The sequence below is a fragment of the Zonotrichia albicollis genome, chromosome 1, assembly GCF_047830755.1.
Source record: "Zonotrichia albicollis isolate bZonAlb1 chromosome 1, bZonAlb1.hap1, whole genome shotgun sequence".
In the NCBI taxonomy this organism is placed as follows: domain Eukaryota; kingdom Metazoa; phylum Chordata; class Aves; order Passeriformes; family Passerellidae; genus Zonotrichia; species Zonotrichia albicollis.
Window position 1 is genome coordinate 2,232,593 of NC_133819.1, and position 18,685 is coordinate 2,251,277.

General features: G+C 43.1%; 1 protein-coding gene across 1 annotated transcript in view; it reads left to right on the forward strand.

Moving 5' to 3' along the window:
- Positions 1 to 18,685, forward strand: part of OBSCN (obscurin, cytoskeletal calmodulin and titin-interacting RhoGEF) — a 161,474-nt gene that overhangs the window by 42,667 nt on the left and 100,122 nt on the right. The window contains exons 13-27 of the mRNA XM_074539903.1: positions 1,027 to 1,302; positions 2,202 to 2,477; positions 3,934 to 4,209; positions 5,748 to 6,014; positions 6,673 to 6,942; positions 7,237 to 7,500; positions 8,837 to 9,103; positions 9,379 to 9,491; positions 10,462 to 10,615; positions 11,931 to 12,092; positions 12,813 to 12,917; positions 13,628 to 13,894; positions 14,490 to 14,759; positions 15,554 to 15,820; positions 17,997 to 18,263. Of these exons, the coding sequence (XP_074396004.1) occupies positions 1,027 to 1,302; positions 2,202 to 2,477; positions 3,934 to 4,209; positions 5,748 to 6,014; positions 6,673 to 6,942; positions 7,237 to 7,500; positions 8,837 to 9,103; positions 9,379 to 9,491; positions 10,462 to 10,615; positions 11,931 to 12,092; positions 12,813 to 12,917; positions 13,628 to 13,894; positions 14,490 to 14,759; positions 15,554 to 15,820; positions 17,997 to 18,263 (3,501 nt within the window). The remainder of the gene's footprint in view (positions 1 to 1,026; positions 1,303 to 2,201; positions 2,478 to 3,933; positions 4,210 to 5,747; positions 6,015 to 6,672; positions 6,943 to 7,236; positions 7,501 to 8,836; positions 9,104 to 9,378; positions 9,492 to 10,461; positions 10,616 to 11,930; positions 12,093 to 12,812; positions 12,918 to 13,627; positions 13,895 to 14,489; positions 14,760 to 15,553; positions 15,821 to 17,996; positions 18,264 to 18,685) is intronic.

Here is an 18,685-nt window from a genome sequence, read left to right on the forward strand (position 1 = left end):
ATTACATCGTTGGCATGGCCTAGGATGGGTTAAATACAAGTTTTTTTCATGTATTCTTTGTAAAATATTTAAAATCCTTAAAACAGAGAGCTGAATCCCTGGAGAATTTTGGGAGCTACACACCACTGAAGGGAAAGGGCTGTAAAAAAGAAGGTACTGATTGTGCATCTCCTTCCTTCTGTCTTGGTGCAAGAAGAACAAATCTGCACCACAGCTCATTCACAGCTCATTCTCAGTGCAGGGTCATGGTGGAGAGCCTGCCCAATGTCCACACTCCTTTTGTTTCCCTTGGAAGTGCTCATTTCAGTCTGAAGGGAGTCATGGAAGTAGAGCTTGATATGTACTAAGGTCTTTAAGGTGTCAAGAAAATGGCAAGTAAGAAAAGAAGGTGTCATGGAGAGTCATTCCAGTTGTGTTTCCCTACTGGGGCTGTAGAGAGGTAGGATGGAGTCAGCTTCCCATCTCCCTCACAGCTTCCCAATCCAATTCCAAGTGGTGTGACTGATGTGTCTCTGGAGGACAGGGGGATTTCACCATTTAGAACAAAGGGATTTCACCATTTGAATGAGCTGAGCTTTTTCCAAGGTTGCATTAAGAATAACAAATAACAGGGTCCTGGACATGTCTTCGCTGGTCTAGCACCTTTCTCACTTCACAAAATGATCTAAAAAGAAGCAGAAGCAGCTGCTGAGAATCAAAGAAATCAATTTTATGGGACTGTAATGCAGCACAGAACAGCTTATTCCTCTGAAAACTTCATAGTTTGCAATTAACTTCAACCAAAATATGTCCTGTCTTGACTGGGTCCTGCCAGTCTATGTTCTTATGAACCATAGAGAGGTTACTGATGTCAAAAAACCCAAAACAGGCAAAAAACCACCAAAAGGTCCTTTGCATGTTCTTCTGATAGACTTAGATGTGGACTGTCATGTCAGAGGGTTTTTTTTCCTGTTACCTGTAAGCCACAATAAGAGGATTGAGCAAAATCATATTTTGGAGAAAGTCTGGATTTCTCTCTCTTTCCAGAGCCAGAAGTTGTGTTTACAAACAAGGAGAAGGTGCAGAAAGAGGTGAAGGCTGCAGTGTCAGAAAATGCCACGCTGAGCTGTGAGGTGGCCCAGGAGAAAACAGAGGTGAAGTGGTACAAGGATGGGAAACTGATCACCTCCAGCAAGAAGTTCAAGGTGGAGTCGGAGGGCAAATCGCGTCGCCTGGTGGTGGGTCAGGTGGAGAAGAAAGATGCAGGGGAGTACACCTGTGAGGCTGCTGGCCAAAAACTCACCTTCAAGATTGATGTCACAGGTAGGAGAAGATTATTTGTGACAATTCAGTAGAGGCCAATACAGCAATAATTGAAATAACTACTCTGCCATGACTCGTTTGCAATAGTCTGGGTTTTGTTGTAGCCTGCAGGGTTCACCTGATTGTCTGTACTTGGTTGCCTGGGTTTGTGGAAATGGGAATATTTGGGTTTAGCATGGTACAAGCGCTGTCTCATTCTTAGTAGGTCTAACAGTTGCAGTTATGAATATTATAGAGATAATAATGTTCAGATCCCTTCCATTCCTGTGATCCCAAAGGGTGGTTCTTGTACACTGAACTTCTTGAAAGCAAAGAGCCATTACAAAGTCCCTTCCTTGTTAATCTTGCAATCCCATTTTGGAAGATTTAGAGGCTGGAATATGTTTTGTCATTTGCAGTATCAGCAGCAGCACATCTCAAGATAGGTTCAAACAGCATTTTTTCTGAATTTGGGCTCTTGTGTGATTGAGATCTCAGTTTTTTGAGATGTCCTACTATTCCTGACAGGTGCTAAATGAATGCCGTTTGCTGTGAAATATTCCAAGAAATTGCTTTATTGTCTCTGAGATCTTAAGTAAAAGGAATTTGAGAGCTTATGTCCTCCAATATGCAGGACAGATGTTCTTTGGGAAAGTTTGAATGAAATGTATTTTTACCTGGTGGCTTGCAACTGTAGGGTTGATGTCAAGGCTGGTCTTGGTCCTTTCCATTCCTAGGCTCTTATTTCCCAATTCTCCAAGTGGCAACGCCATCCCACAGAAGGGTAGACACTGCTCAGTGATGGCAATTAGTTGTGGCATGTGGCAACCTAAATATTTTCCAAATCTCTCCACAGAAATCTGTAAGATTAATCTAATTTTAACCCATCAACATTTACTTTCTTCCTTTTCTGTGCTCAGAGCCCAAACCTGCATTTATAAACCAGGAAAAGGTCCAGAAGGAGGTGAAGGCCGTCCTGACAGAAAGTGCCACCCTCACGTGCGAGGTAGCACAGGACACAACTGAGGTGAAGTGGTACAAGGATGGCAAACTGCTCGTGTCCTCTCGGAAATTCAAAATAGAGACCTTGGGCAAAACGCGGCGCCTGGTGGTGGGGCAGCTGGAGAAGAAGGATGCTGGGGAATACATCTGTGAGGCTGCAGGCCAGAAAATGACCTTCAAACTGGAAGCAACTGGTGAGTGCTCACTTTGTGGTGGGAAGAACCAGTCCCTGTGGCTTAGAGGAAAACGGGATATTCCTGACACAGCAGCCTTGGCACTGCCACTGCCTCACCTGGAGAAACACCAGTGAGCTACATGACACATTAATTCTTAATCTAGCAGTTTAGAGGTGGGAAATTTGGAAATTTTTTGGGTCTGGAAATGCTGCATAGCTTTTTGCTTGTCTGTTTCACACACCACATCACCCAACCTCTTTCAGCGATGGGGAGTTGGAAGTAGACACGGACAGTTTACAGAGTAGCAATGGAGCTATGGAGAAAAGTGACTCAGAAATCCTGGTCTGTTGCTTGTGTGTGCCCCAAAAATGCCTGGATTTGTGGCAAAAGGTTGTACAGGTGTTGGAATCCTGGACGCTGAGAATTTTAAACTTTCTGTGCTTAAAGGCACAGACCCACAAGAGAACACTGCATTTGACCTGAAGCTGTGGAGAAGGCTTCCAAAATTGATTAATACTACTGAGATTATGGGTGTGTAGTTGCTTAGAAGTGTGTAATATCACAGGGTGGAAAACTTAGAGTTTGGGATTTTAGAATACAGAAATAAATATGAAGCAAGATGGAGGTTTTAGGGTGGTGGCAAGTTGTTCTTCTTCACCTTCTTCTTCCTTCTTCTTCATGGGTTTGATGATGTTTTGTAATTGGGCAGAAAAGTCTGCACTGCAGGCTCTGTGGGATCAGTTATTGGGTTAAAAGGGAAAATAATCTAGGTATCCTTTTTTAATTGGAGAGTTTAGTCTTAGAAGACCTTATAGCAAGTGATTGTTGGCCATTTTGTGTCTTGCTAGTGAAAAGCTGCAGAACTCACAGTAGTGAGACTGTTTTATTAATAAGAAATAATCAACACCTGAGGCCAAACATGAAATACTGTATCAAGTGCCTTCAATCCAGACCCAGAAAAACTAATATACAAGATAGAAAGGAGGCCAAGAAGAAGAGACTGGAATCACAGAATGGTTTGGGTTGGAAGGAACCTTAAATGTTGAGTTCCAGCCCTCCTGCCAGTGGAGCAAATAGAAAACAGACCAGAAATTCAGCTCATTAATATCTCTTTTTAATTTTATCTAAGAGCCTGAAAAGGGAAAGAATTATATAGGTAATTTTACTTCTAGGAAACAAGCCTTTTATGGGCAGCAGATAAAATATAAATATTTACATTTTCTTTCCTCTGCTTGTTTTCTAAACAAAAGCTCTGGGTTGCCTGAGAGACCATTTTCTTTCTTCTTGCTCAGGAAAAGATCATACCAGCCACATTCCCTGGATTATTACAGATTATGGATGAGCTGGTGGTGTGAAGAGAGAGCAATATAAAACTCCTTCGCTTTATGCCTTTTTTTTTAATTGCCTTTTTTTAAAACTGCTCAAGGATTTGAGCATTAAGTTGTTAATTTTCCTGGTTTGTTATCTTTTCTAGAACCAGAGGCTAAATTTGAAAAGAAAGTTGTCCAGAAAGAGCCTCTCATTGTTCAAGAACACGAAAGCATCACACTCACAACCTCAGTCACGCCTGAAACCGCTGCAGTGAGGTGGTTCAAGGATGGCACAGAAATCAAGGCGAGCAAGAAGTGTGTGATCAAAAGCGAGGGGGCCTCCAGGACGCTGACAGTGAACGCAGCTGAGAGCACAGACTCTGCCCTCTACACCTGCCAGACAAAGGATGACAAGCAGGAATTCAGGGTCCAGGTGAAAGGTGAGTGCGCGGGGGCGTGAGCGGCCCTGGAATCCGGCTATCTGGTGAGGGGCGAAGGCCAGGGCCCCTGCGCATCAGAAAACAGCCCCCCTCGGCGTCTTGGCCTCGGGCTGAGCTGGGTGATAGCTCGGAGCAGCGCGGTGAGAGACGAATCAGGAGGTGACCACTTGCTGGGGGTAAACTGTCGGTTTATTACAGAAGAACCAACAAGGAGGGGAAACACCCAGCAAATGGCCCCGAACAAGGGGCAGGAGAGGGTTTTAAGGGAAAAGGGGGGAAGAAGGCAGGGAAACCCGGCTATCCAATAGAAATACATATTTGGAGGTACGAAACATAACTGATATACTAAAGTAACCAACTGTTATAAATCATAGGAGGGGCTCCGGGGCTACAGCCAACCATACCTCCCAGAGAAAAGAAAATTCTCGAAACCTGGGAGGAGAAAAAGAGTGATTGACTGACCCCAAGGAGGAAACAACTTTCACTTTATAAGAGAAACCAAGGGAGGAGCAGTTTCATTTCCATAGCAACCTAACTGGCAGGGTAGCAGCAGGAAGTAATACAGAAAATGGGGGGAGCAAACTAACAAACTTAAGAACACACCACAGCAGGACGCTGACAGTGAATGCAGCTGAGAGCACAGACTCTGCCCTCTACACCTGCCAGACAAAGGATGACAAGCAGGAATTCAGGGTCCAGGTGAAAGGTGAGCAGTGCCCAGGTCACGGCCCAGCCCAGCGGCTGCACTTCGCTCATGGTGGGGTGGAGGTGGAATCCAAACTCTTCTGGAAACTGTTCCAACCTCAAGGCTTGTTGCGCCTTCTCTGGACGCCCCATTGTGGGCTGGCAAAGTTCTCCAGCTTCCAGAAAAACTTTGGAAAAACTTTGGAAAAACTTTTGAAAATCATAAAAAAATTTAAAACTCCTAAACAATTTTTTAAAATCGTAAATTATTTTAAAACTTGTAAATGATTTTAAAATTCATAAACAATTTTAAAAATCATAAACAATTTTAAAAAATCAAAAACAATTTTTAAAAATCGTAAACAATTTTTAAAAAGCATTAAAATTTTAAAATCATAAAAGTTTTAAAGGTCATTAAAAATGTAAAACTCATTAAAAAAATCTTAAAGTCATAAAATTTTTTTAAATAATAAAAATTTTAGAAATCATAAAAAACCCTAAAAATTCTTAAAAATTTAAAAAAAAATTAAGAATTTCAGTTTTTGTCTTTTGCTGGCCAGTTTGGAAGCCTATGATGAGTACTTCTGGTGTTTGCTCCCCTCTTCCTTCTGTGTCCTCCTATAGAATGACAGGGGTCTGAAAATCCCACGTCAAAGCAATCTGCCTGAATTTCCACATTTCTGGTTAGATTTTGTCTCCCCTGAGCCCCAAATGCTTAGGGCCATTTTATTTATTTATTTATTTATTTATTTATTTATTTATTTATTTATTCCCACAATTGGGCAAAACCAGTTTCTTGGAACAGGTTTCTTCTCTTTCCCTCCCTCACGCTTTCTCCTTCTCCCGGATCTCAGAAATCCCGGTGAAGTTTGCCAAGAAGCTGGAGGCCGTGAAAGCCGAGCTTGGTGGCAGCGTGTCCCTGAGCTGTGAGCTGAGCCACGCCAAGGGGAAGGTGACGTGGAGCAGGAATGGTGTGGAGATCAAGGCCAGCAAGCGTTTCCAGATCCGTGAGGAGGGAACCAAGCGGATTCTGACCATAACGGGGATCCGGGCTGAGGATGAGGGAGAATATTCCTGCGAGTCCAGGGATGACAAGAGCAGCATCACCATCGTCCCCAAACGTATGTTCCTAATGGTGACTCCGTGCAGGGGTCCCTGGGTTTTTGTCCTCAGCTGTTAGAACCTTGCAAAGCTGAATTTTTCCATGTGTCTGGGGTGACTCCTGTGTTGAGAACAAAATACAGAATTCCACTCTCAGTGTCAGTGGAGCCTCTATTTGTGAAGAACATAATGATTGTGAGACCTGGCTCAGGTCTCTTCATATTGCATTTGAGGCTGGAATTCATTTTCCCAAATAAAAGATGGGATTTTATGTACCCTCTTTTTTGGCTTCTCTTTGTAAAAAAATTTGCTCAGACACAGGAAATATGATGATCCACTTTTGTGATCACTTACTGTATTAACTGACTATTTCTGTATTTACTGGGTATTTATTACCGTATTTACTGAGTTTCCTGTATTTATTTGAGTATAGTATTATGCTGTATTCAAATTGCTGCTTCCAAGAAAGTCAGACATGGGAAATAAAATGATCCACTTTTGTGATCACTTACTATATTTACTGAGTATTTATTTCTGTATTTGATGAGTTTCCTGTTTTTATTTGAGTACACTATTATGCTGTACTCAAATTGCTGCTTCTAAGAAAGCTATGGAAGCTTTTGGCTGTTTGGAGGTACTCAAGGACATGCCTCTGAATGTTTTTTCTCTCTCCATCAGCTCCCAGAGTGGTGAAATTCGTCACAAGTCTCAACAGTGTGGTGTCTGAGGAAGGAAAAGAGGCTGTGTTCAAGTGCACCGTCTCCCCCAGTGATGCTGTGGTCACCTGGCTCAGGAATGGTGCCAAGATTGAAGCCAGCAAGAAATACGTGATCTCTCAGAAGGACACCAACCACAGCCTCACCATCGCTGACCTGACCCTGGAGGATGCAGCTGAAATCACTGCCAATGCTGAGGGTGTGGAGAGCACAGCCAACCTCAGAGTCAGAGGTAAGAGGTGGCAGTGCCCCTTTGACAGGCTGGAATTGTCAGGGGCTTGAAATTAAATGGTCTTTCAGGTCCTTTCCAACCCAAGCCATTCTGTGATGTTGATTCTATGATGATGTTTTATGTGCCTTTCCCTCTAATTAATTATGTTAGCAGCAGGGAATTTCTGCTTTAGCATCATTAAATAGGAGTGCCCAGAATGCTTTGGGTTTGTAGTTCATGAGCCATTGGTTTCATTTTCTTTCAAAGCCTGTCTTCTGGATCTTCCACATTCCCACTAATATTCCTCTCTTGCAGAGGCCTCAATCTCCTTCAGGAAGAAGCTGGAGCCCAAAACAGTTGAAGAGAGGGAGACAGTGACCTTGGAGGTAGAGCTGACCAAGCCTGCAGAGGTGAAGTGGATGAGGAACAGCATTGTGCTGAAGCCCAGTGACAAGATCGAGATCAGAGCTGAGGGAACCAAGCACACCTTGGTGGTCAAGGACATCTCCTTCGCAGACCGGGGCTTCTACTGCTGCGAGAGCCCTGATGACACCACCCAGGCCAAGATCAATGTGGAAAGTGAGTTCAGTGACCCTCAGCTCTATAAATACCCCAGGCAGGGTTTGGAGGTGGATTCTGGTCTCTGCATTATCATGGGGACACAGGGACCAAGCCAGTCAAATGGCCAAGAGGAGGTGAAAGCTAAGCCATGAATAGAGAATGTCTGACTGGTTCCTGTTGCCACCATCTCTTCCCACCAGCTTTGACCTTTAATCTGCTTGAAAGATTCTTCTCTTTCCTCTCTTTCTCACTCCCTGAGATGCTCTGTGTTTTTCCTTGGTATGATTTTTTACCAAAAATCCCTCTTGAGCCATCCACTGCCCTGGTTTTCGTCTGCAAACCACCTGGTTCAGAATGTCTCTTTATATTCAGTCAAAGTCTAAAAAGCTACTAAAGCAAATCTTCTCTCTGAGAGTGTTTCACTCTTGAGTAAATGAATGGTGCCTCATCCATAGCCCTGTACTTCTGTCCCTTTCCTACAACTTTTTTTGTAATAATTGTCACAGGATAGTTGAAAACAGGATTTACGTACTCAAGGACGGTCTAATTTTGTCCATAAAGTCCTTGCCACCAACTAGTGCTGGGCTGGTTCTAAATAATAGGTGAGGAAAGACTTTAAAACAATCTTTTGGGTGTTTGATGTCTTACAAAGTGGAAGGGAACAATCTCCATGATGCCAGGAAATAATGGACTTCAGGTGCAGTGAGAAAGATCTAGGTTATATTCTAAAAAAGCTTTTTAATGGTCAGATGACTGAATAGGTTGTGTGGTGAGATCTTGGAGGCATTGTGTTTTGGGTTTTTTTTAATTGGCACCTTAATTACTTTTAGTGGTGATACAAGTTTAAACACTAAATCCATTTTACTGGATGATAGAGCATGGATGTCTTCTCACAGGAATGGGTAATGTCCACCCAAGCTTTGGCCACCAACTTGTGAGGTGTCAGCACTTTTATCACAAATCATGTTTGGTTTTTTTTTTCCTTTTACTATAACTTTTTCCTCCCATCCTTGTTTTATCCCAACTGAAGGATTGCACAGTATTGCCATGTAATTATTTGTCTTTCTTTTACTAAATTCTGATAGACCTCTATAGAAAAGGAGCCAGTGGTGTTTCCTATCATATTTGGTTGACCTGTTTGTCTCATGAATGCATCCATTTTAAAAATAGCAGATATGTTAGCTTTGTGGTAATGGACAGGTTTTATTTCCTGTAAAAGTGGTTGTTTAATTGGCAAATACCAACTAATTGGCAGGTGCATGAGCAATGATAATTGGGGAAATAATAATGGGGAAAGAATCCATTTTGGAAGTTCACAGCTTGAGATCTCCAACTTTTCCATGTTGTTTTCCAGTGAGGCAGATCAAGCTGGTGAAAGGCCTCCAGCCCCTGGAGGTGGCTGAGAAAGGGACTGTCACCTTCGAGGTGGAGGTGTCCCATGAGGACGTGGAGGGCACCTGGCAGAAGGATGGTGTTCGTCTGAAACCTTCACCCAACGTCAGCTTCGGTGTCCTGGGCAAGAAACACTCGCTGACTCTGTCCTCAGTGGCTCTGGAAGATGCAGGAGTCATCTCCTTCAAAGCAGAGGGCATCAGCTCATCAGGGAGGCTCACTGTGAAAGGTACATGGGCACAGGAGGCTCAGCCCTGCTTGGGGTGGATGCAACTGTGTTCTCCTGACCTGGAGAGTAAACTGAAGAGGGCAACAAATTTTCCTGGTCACTGCAAGGGATGCAAAGCCCAGTAAAGTTTCCATCTGGTACCAAGAGGAGCATTGTGGCATCACTGTCCACAAAACAATGATAAAGTGCCCAAACAAACACAAATTTTATTTTTCATGAAAACCTACCCATCAGTGCTTGTGTGACTCCATTCCCCATTTGTCTTTCTTTCCCAGAATTGCCTGTGAGGATCAGCAAGCCTCTGGCAGATGTCAGTGTAACTCAGAAGTTCAAGGCCACATTCGAGTGTGAGCTGTCCAAACCCAATGCCAATGTGAAGTGGTTCAAGGTACAGCACTTAATGGATTGTGACTTTTTTAACTTCTGACTTCTCTGGAAGGGAATGGGAGCCTTTAGTTCTACTTCCAGGGAATAAGAGCCTGAGCCTTTGCAGTAAAGCTCTTAGCATTGCTCTCTTGTCCTTATGTTCATTTACTCTCCCAAGTAATCACTCTGAGTTTTATTTACTGTATTTAGAAATTGGATTGAAAGTTAAACTTTTCTATTCTTGCATAGAATGCGAGCACTGCTGTTACAGATTTGCACCACACCAAGCAGTATTCACCCAGGATTTACAGCCTGTTTGGGAAATGGGATATAAAGAGAAGCCTCAATTTCCTTCGTCAGGGGCAGTTCAGTTCCTTTTCCCTACACAGTACTTTTGGGGATCAACTCTGACATTTCATGTACTTCCCTTGGGGCTCAGCTGATAATACTTTCCTTGATTTGGGGTAGCAGCAGTTCTTCGAGGTGAAATTTGGGCTGGAAAGGTCATCTCATTTCCAACCTTCTGCCATGAGCAGGGACACCTACAACCAGATCAGGTTACTCAGAGCTCTGTTCAACCTGCTCCTGAATGTTTCCAGGGCTGGGGCATCCACCACCTCTCTGGGCTACCTGTGCAGGTGTTTGGCCACCCTCTCTGTGGAAAGTTTCTTCCTTTTTTCCAGCCTAAATTTGATCTCCTTTTAGTTTAAAACCATTTATGCCTGAGGGGACTAACTGCCAACCCTGCATGGTGTTTTAAGCCTTCAAAAAAAGGGGTTGGAGATCATCCAAAATTTCTGTGTGTTCCTCAGCTATTCCAACTTTCTGAAATCCTTGCCCTGTGATGAATATTCAACACATGTTCCTTTAAACACAGTTTTTGTTTCAGTCCAACAAGAAGGATGAAATTGCACAGATCTGAACGTCTGTTTTGCTCACTGCAGATGTACAGGAGTTGAGGGTGATCTGCTTTGACCTTTTGCCCTTTCTAGGATGGGAAGGAGATCCGGCAAAGTAAAAACATTGGGATTGTCTCCCAAGGAAATAAGAGAAGCCTCATTATTCACAAGTGTGAATATGAAGACCAGGGAACCTATACATGTCAAGCAGCTGAAGACAAGACATCAGCTACTCTAAAGGTTCATGGTAAGTTTGGCTGAAGTAGGAAAATGCATTTACTGCAGCGTTTTTGGCTACACTGCAAGAAATTCTTAGTGGAGTGTTTGTTTTTCACAATTGCTCGTTTTGGTTAAGTTTCTCTTCCTGGTGAGAAAACGCTGGCAAAGCTGTCCTGTGCTTGCTCTATCCTTGCAGTATTTTTGGAAGAGGTCCTAACTCAGTTTTCCATTTCTCATAAGTGATTTCTATTCTCTGGAATCTGAATGGTGTTTCTGGATTGGCACATTAGGAAATACCGGGCAGCCTGGCCCGAAGCAGGGATTCAGTGGCTGGTGCTGGTGTGGCTTGGTGGCACCATTGTCACGGGGGGAATTTGCCTGAACAGGGACTGGACAAGCCTTGGGTATGAGCTCAAGAAGTGCCCTCATTTTTAGGTTGTAAATGCTAAGGAAAGGGTGGTTATTTCTGCCTGCACCTCTCCTTTCTGCTCAAGGCAGTTTTTCCACCTGAGTGTTGCACTGAGCAGCTGATGAAGCACCAGGTGTGTTTTGTCACCAGGCTCTGAAGCACCTGAGATAAGCTCTGAGATAAAGGCAAGTTACTCAGCAGACAGATCTCCTGTGCCCTGGCAGACACTATTTTCTAAAGGAGCATCTGAAAAACAGATCAGCTCTTTCTTAGTGAAAGACAGAGCATCTTTCTCATTGCTTACTAGATGCTGTCCTCATGTGGACACTTGGATTCTGCAGTATCTTCATGAACATCCCTCCCATGGACTCCCCCTTTTCTCCCTGTTTTTGGGGTTGGGATGGGTTTTGTTTGTATTTCAGCTCTGCTCCTGAGGCTGATCCAAGGTGTATCAAGGCCTTCTCTTTCAAACAGAAAGGGTTGCAGTAGCACAGATAAATAGATCAGTTCTGACAAAAGGTGTGCCAAGGTGCAGAGTTAAAGAGGATTATACTCAGTTCAGGAGACTCTGGAAAAAGATATCTCCTATGTAAAACAGAGGATAGCATGCAGAGAAACATGAATGAGGCAAGTTTATAATGACCTTGGATTGTAGACTTGTGTTTAGTTTTTCTTGGTGAATTTGCTTTCATTATTATTTGTATTTCTTTCATTAATACCTGCATGAAGTTCCAGCATCCATAAAATCCTCTTGCAGTAAGATTCAGCCATAAAAAGTATTCACTGTGTTGAAGAGAGAAACTACCCAGGAGGAAAGCCTGGTCTAGAATAAACACAATCCCTTTTTTTTCCATGTAATTATGCAGAAAGCAAACACACCATACTCACTTACAGAGAAATCCCCAAATAAATATTTCTCTTTATGACTTCACAGCCCGAGATGTCAAGATCGTAAAACCACTGGAAGATGTGGAAGTGAACGAATACGAGAGTGCATCTTTCATCTGTGAGATCTCACACGACGAGGTGGAAACCCAGTGGTACAAAAATGACAACAAGCTGAAGACTTCTGACAACATTAAAATGCGACAGGATGGTAGGAGGAAAAAAGAGGATTTTGGTCTGGCATGGTGTGGAAACCCAGGGCACTGGGAATATTTCTGTGTCTGCTCTGGGGTGCCCTGACCCCCAGGGCAGCACTGACTCTGACCCTCATTCATGGAGAAAGTTTCCCAGACTTCAAGATAGACTGGAATCCACAAAAGTGTGCAATAGATTATAGAGAGCAGTGTAGGTGTGTCACTGGGTGAGGAATTGAGGTTTTGGGATTTTTAGTGTGTTGTGGATGGCAGCAAGATGGAGGGCACAGGGTGTCATCCTGGGTTTCTTCTTCATGCTGCTTCTTCCTCCTTCTCCATGGGTTTGGGTGGCATTTTGTAATTGGGCAGAAAAGTGCCCATTGCAGCTCTGTGGGATCAGTGATTGGGTTAAAAGGGAAAATAATCCAGGTGTCAGTTCTGAATGGGATAGTTTAGTCTTAAAAGACATTAGAATAAGAGGTTGTTGGCCATTTTGTGCCTTCTGATGAAAAGCTGCTGAACTCCCAGCAGTGAGACTGCTTTACTGATAAGAAAAAATAAACACCTGAGTGTGAACATGAAATAACATCTCAAGTGCCTTCAGTCCAGACCCAGAGAAACCCACACCTAGAATTACCACAGAATGGGGGTTGGTTGGAGGAGGGGCTGGCATGGGAGACTAGAAAATGGGGTTTTTCTCTGGGATATCTGAGCTGTGTTTGTGTGTCTGTTCCCAGGAAAAACCTATTCCCTGACATACGCACGTGTCCAGGTCGAGGATGCGGCTGAGATCAAATTTGTAGCAGAAAAGGCAGAATCTCGTGCTCACCTGACTGTAAAAGGTAATTGTGCTGTTCGTGCCAGCACTGCTTCTGCTATCTCACATTACAAACCAATTCACTTCCCTCACTTTGCACGTGAAGGTTAAAAAAAGTCCTACAGTGTTCAGAGAAAGAAAACCTGCCTACTTTGCTGCCTGGTAAATATCAGCTGGGAGTTTATTTTGGCTTAATTCCAGTTAAATTTTCTCAGGAGGTTGGATTTGCACCTTTAGACATTTAAAGTTGTGTGTGAAATTTGAGGCACAAAAAGCTGTAACTTGACTTTTTTCTTGCATTTTCACTTTCTGGTGCATGTTGTAACAAAACCCAGCATTTTTTGGGTGCATTTAACTAAAACAATGTGATAGAAGGAGAGAAAAGGAGAATGTTTGAATTTGAAAAGGAGGATGCAGTGCTGAGGAGCTCAGGAAATTGGAGATCAGTCCCTGGTTTTGCTGTAGTAGTGCTGTGAGGTGTTGAGGAAAAACCACCTGTTACTTCTGCAGTTCAGCCACTCCAGCGATAAAACATGGAGAGAAAGTTTCCCTTTAAATAACTCTAAAAGGGAAACTTTAAGAGTTTTTAAGAAAAAATTACAATTAAAGTTGTTAATTGAGTGCTCAGCCTAGCAGGAATTCCTTTCATCATCCAAATTACTGAACATAAAAGAAATATTTTTAATGAGAGCAATGGAGACCATACTGATTGCTCCATTTGCTTTGCCCTCCTAGAGCTGCCCGTGAAAATCGTGAAGCCCCTGCGGGATAAGATCGCCCTGTGGAAGCACCGGGGGGTCCTGGAGTGCCAGGTGTCCCGGGCCAATGCCAAGGTCAGGTGGTTCAAAAAGGACAGGGAAATTCACCCTGGTGTGAAATACGAGATCGTGAGCGAGGGCGTCTATCGCAAACTCGTCATCAACGACGCCGACTACGAGGATGAGGACACGTACACCTGTGATGCCTTCGATGACAAAACCAGTGCTAACTTCTTCGTTGAAGGTAGAAAAGCTCTTTTTTTCACCCCTAGAATGCACTGGGAGGAGGATGGACTGACTCACTTGTTGTTTATGTTGGAAAGGATGGGCTGACTCACTTGTTGTTTGCTTTGGAAACACAATACTGCTTAAAAATGAATTTTAATTCATGTTATTTTTTCTGAAGTCCATTGGTGTTCAATCCTTTTACACACAGGAACATGCTGAAAAATTAATGTATGGCATATTCTCCTAAGGAGAATGAGGGAATTCCCATTCCAGAGACAATTATCAAATACATTGGATAAAGTCTGTTTGTCAGATGAATGTTGCAGCTCCTTTTATCAACATTTCATTCCAATGAACCTTCTTTTCCATTTTATAGCACTACATGTTTGATATCAGGATAGGAAGGTGACTTTAGAATTAGGGCTAGGAATCAAGAGATATAGATTCACTTTCTGGCCTGTGACCAGCAATGTGTGTCTGCTTTCATACAGAATAAAAGATGTTTTAAGGCCTTTTGAGTTCATAAGTGCAGAAAAGATATCTTGAGTGGTCAGGCTGATAATGGAAAAGCTTTCATGACTCCTAAATCCCTGCCTTCTTGTTCCACCCAGAGCAAGCCATTAATATTGTAAAAGAATTGTGTGATGAGGACGTGACTGAGCCTGAAGAAGCCAATTTTGAATGTGAGACATCCATTCCATCTGTGAAACCTGCCAAGTGGTTCCTGAAGGGAGCAGCCTTGCAGGCTGGCAGAAACATCATCATGCAGCAGGAAGGCACCATCCACAGGCTGACAATAATCAAAACAAGTGTTGATATGACAGGCACCATCCAGTTCTCCATTGGCAAGTCCAAATCCACAGCGAACCTGCTCGTCAGAGGTAATGTGATTTTTTAATTATATATCATGTGAATCAGAACCAAAGATCTTCCCTCTCACAGTATCTGGAAAGTAATTTGTCATAAATATTCTCTGTTCTGGGCTGGGTTCTTGGAAATGCCTATGTACCTGGAAGATGTGTTTGGTTCCCAGCTGCAAGTCGGGAGCAATGCTGGATGCACCAACTGGGCCAGAAATGTCTTAGGAAGGGATCTGATTAAATGACTTTGTCCCTGGTATTCAAATCTATCAAGCTAAAACTGGTTTCTATTTTATTTTTATTCTCTTGACTTTACCAAGGAGGACAAAACAGATGAAATTTGCCAGGAGAGTTTATTTTGTCCCATTTATGAGCTAGACAAGTTTGATAGCTCATTTACTTAATTCATTTTGTCATTGACTTGATGTAGGACAAAGCCTCAAGGCTTTTTATCTTCTGCTGTCACCATGGTAAATCTCTTCAATCACGTCCTGAAGTCCTTGTTTTGTCTTTCATTTACTCTTACATGAATGAAAACCTCAATTAGAGAGCAATTCAGCAAGCACAGAGCCAGAAGTGGACCTTGAATTTGGTGGTTAATACACAGTATTATCTTACAGAAATCAGCTTTCCTTATAGATCATCTTGCTGTGATAGCTTCAAAGCACATGAGATCTCTTAGAGATGCTTGTAGCAGGACCTGAGCAGTTCACAAAACAGAAAGTCATGTATGAAATTAATGGGCTTGAAAAACAGATTAAAACCTTCCTATTCTTTAGATTGATCCATTCCTCTTCCCCACCCCTGCCTGGCAGATTACCACATCCAGATCACCAGGAAGCTGGAGGACAAGACCGTCCTGGAGCGGCACTCGGTCATCCTGTCCTGTGACTTCAGGCCTTCCCCGAAGCACGTCAAGTGGTTCAAGGGCCAAGAGCTCATTGAGCCCTCGGAGAAGTACAGAATCAAGAGGGACCAGTACTCAGCAGAGCTGAAGATCATGAAGGTGAAGCCCCAGGATGCTGGCGTGTACAAGTGCAAGGCTGGCATCGCCGAGACCGAAGCCACGCTGAGCGTTGAAGGTACGAGAGGTTTGCAGCAGCAGGGCTGGCCTGGAGCTGGTCTTTAGGATCCTCTGTTTTACTCAAGGTTCCTCCTCCTGAGGAGAGGTAGATTCCCACAGTTATCCTCTGATTTTATATAAATCCAGCGTCACTGCTGGTTCCACTATCCTGAAATCCATCTCTTGCTGTGAAGTTGGTAATGCGTGTGGGAGGGCAGCATCTGGGTAAGGCACAAGTTAATATTTGTCAAGGCACATCAGTGTCCATTTCATACAAGGAATTAGACCTCTGTGGCTTTCTCCTAAAAATATCCTTTATGTTAAATTGCTACAGGCCTCCAGTTCTGGTCATCTTGGCTGTGGTTTTCACTTTCTGACCTCTGAGTCAGCTTCTCTATCCGCCATTGTTATACATTTGTATTGTTATGCATCTGTATACATTTGTCTACAGACATATTTTATAAAAAATATATTTTAAAAAATAAATTAAAAATAATATTTATAAAAATAAACATTTTATATAAATATATGTTATAGCTACCATTTATATATATTTTATATATAAATAGCAGCTATAAAATTTATTTTATAGCTACTATTTATATATCTGAATACAATTATTCATAGTAATGTTCTACCCCATCTGGGCACAGAACTGTTTTTAAACAGTTCTTCCCCTCAAGTGACACTGCAAGAAAAGATGTTCACTGTGTCACTTCTAGAAAGACTTGGAGCTGAGCTACAGAATCTTTTCCAAAAGTCCAGGGAGCAGCTCTTGGTATCAGTTTAGCTTTGCAGAGGTTCTTCATTGAATATGTTGTCAGACATTGAAATTAAATACTCAGGGCAGTGGTGATGTCAGCATCTCTGGAGGGATTAAAAAGTTTTAGGGATGTGGTATCATGGTGACCTTGGCAGTGCTGGGGAAATGGCTGGACTCAATCTTAGAGGTCTTTTCCAACCTGAATGATTCTGTGACTCCATTCTATCCAAACATATATATATATATGTATATATATTAAAAAAGAAAATTAAGTAATAGTCCCAAACCCTCTTCTGAGTTACCTCCTCCTTGAAAACAGCATTCCATGAGCAGAGAAGCTGCAAGGAGAAATCTCTGCCCAAGGATGGGGAAAGAAAAGAACCAAAATCCTCTTGCTCCTTAAACCTGAGCAAGTTGCTTAAGCTCTTTGTACTTTGCCTTTGTGGCCAAAATCATTGTCTTCATCTCATCCTGTGTGTTTCCCTGTAAATAAGGGACAATTCAGTTAAAATGTGTTTGTTTGTGCAGTGATGAGCACACAGGAGTTGGAGCTCTGTGTTATGCTTAGGGTCACTGTAACATCATTTTAGAAAAAAGATAGTTATTTTTAAATACAACAAAAACAAAACCTCCAAACTAGTTTATATATAAAAAGAGAACTGAGGATGCTAGACAATTTTAATTAGCCTTTTTAATACTTTTTTTTTTTTTTTTCTCCTGAAGCAAATGCAGAACCAAGTAAGTGAAACATTGGGACCAAAGTGTGCAGGAGACCAAAACAAATAATCTAATAAACTCCATGAAATTCTTTGCGATGACAGGTGATTTATGATGATGGTGGTGTGTGGAAACCCAGGGCACTGGGAATATTTCTGTGTCTGCTCTGGGGTGCCCTGACCCCCAGGGCAGCACTGACTCTGACCCTCATCCATGGAGAAAGTTTCCCAGACTTCAAGACAGACTGGAACCCACAAAAGTGTGCAATAGATTATAGAGAGCAGTGTAGGTGTGTCACTGGGTGAGAAATTGAGGGTTTGGGGTTTTTAGTGTGTTGTGGATGGCAGCAAGATGGAGGGCACAGGGTGTCATCCTGGGTCTCTTCTTCATGCTGCTTCTTCCTCCTTCTCCATGGGTTTGGGTGGCATTTTGTAATTGGGCAGAAAAGTGCCCATTGCAGCTCTGTGGGATCAATTATTGGGTTAAAAGGGAAAATAATCCAGGTGTCAGTTCTTAATGGGATAGTTTAGTCTGAAAAGGCCTTGGAACAAGAGATTGTTGGCCATTTTGTGCCTTGCTGCCAAACTCCCAGCAGTGAGACTGTTTTACTGATAGGAAATAATAAACACCTGAGTCTGGACATGAACTACTGTCTCAAGTGCCTTCAATCCAGATCCAGAGAAACCCACCCCTGATCCCTCTTGGTTTTCCTCAGCCCGCAACGTAGAGGTCCTGAAGCACCTGCAGGACGTGGAGGTTGAGGAGGACAGCTCTGCCGTGTTCTCCTGCGAGCTGTCCCACGATGACGAGGACGTGGAGTGGTTCCTCAACGACACCCTCCTCTACACCAACAACTTCAACGACATCAAGAACGTGGGCAAGTGCTACACACTGACCATGAAGCAGGTGAAGCCTGAGGATGCTGGCACGGTGACAATGAAGTCAGACAAGGTGTCGGAGACCGTGCGGCTGAAGGTGATAGGTGGGTCCAGATCGCGCTCCTGAATGAAAATGAGAGGTGCAAATGAGCCATTATTTACCAAATCCATGGGGATTTGTAAGCAGGATCCAATCCTGCTTAATAGATAAAAAACTTTGAGCTATTAAATATGAGCCATGAGGATGGTGACCATTGAGCTCTTAAATATGGGCCATGGTCTGGAGGGGAAGCCTTGAGAGGAGCAGCTGGGGTCACTTGGTTTGTTCAGCTGGAGAGACTTTGCTGTGGGCTTCAACACCTTCATGTGAGGGGAAGTGGAAGGGCAGGTACTGACCTCTTCACTCTGGTGGCCAGTGGCAGGACTTGAGGAAATAGCTGGGCCTGACTGATGGGAGGTTTAGGTTGGATATCAGGAAAAGGTTCTTCCCCCAGAGGGTGGTGGGCACTGGACAGGCTCCTCAGGG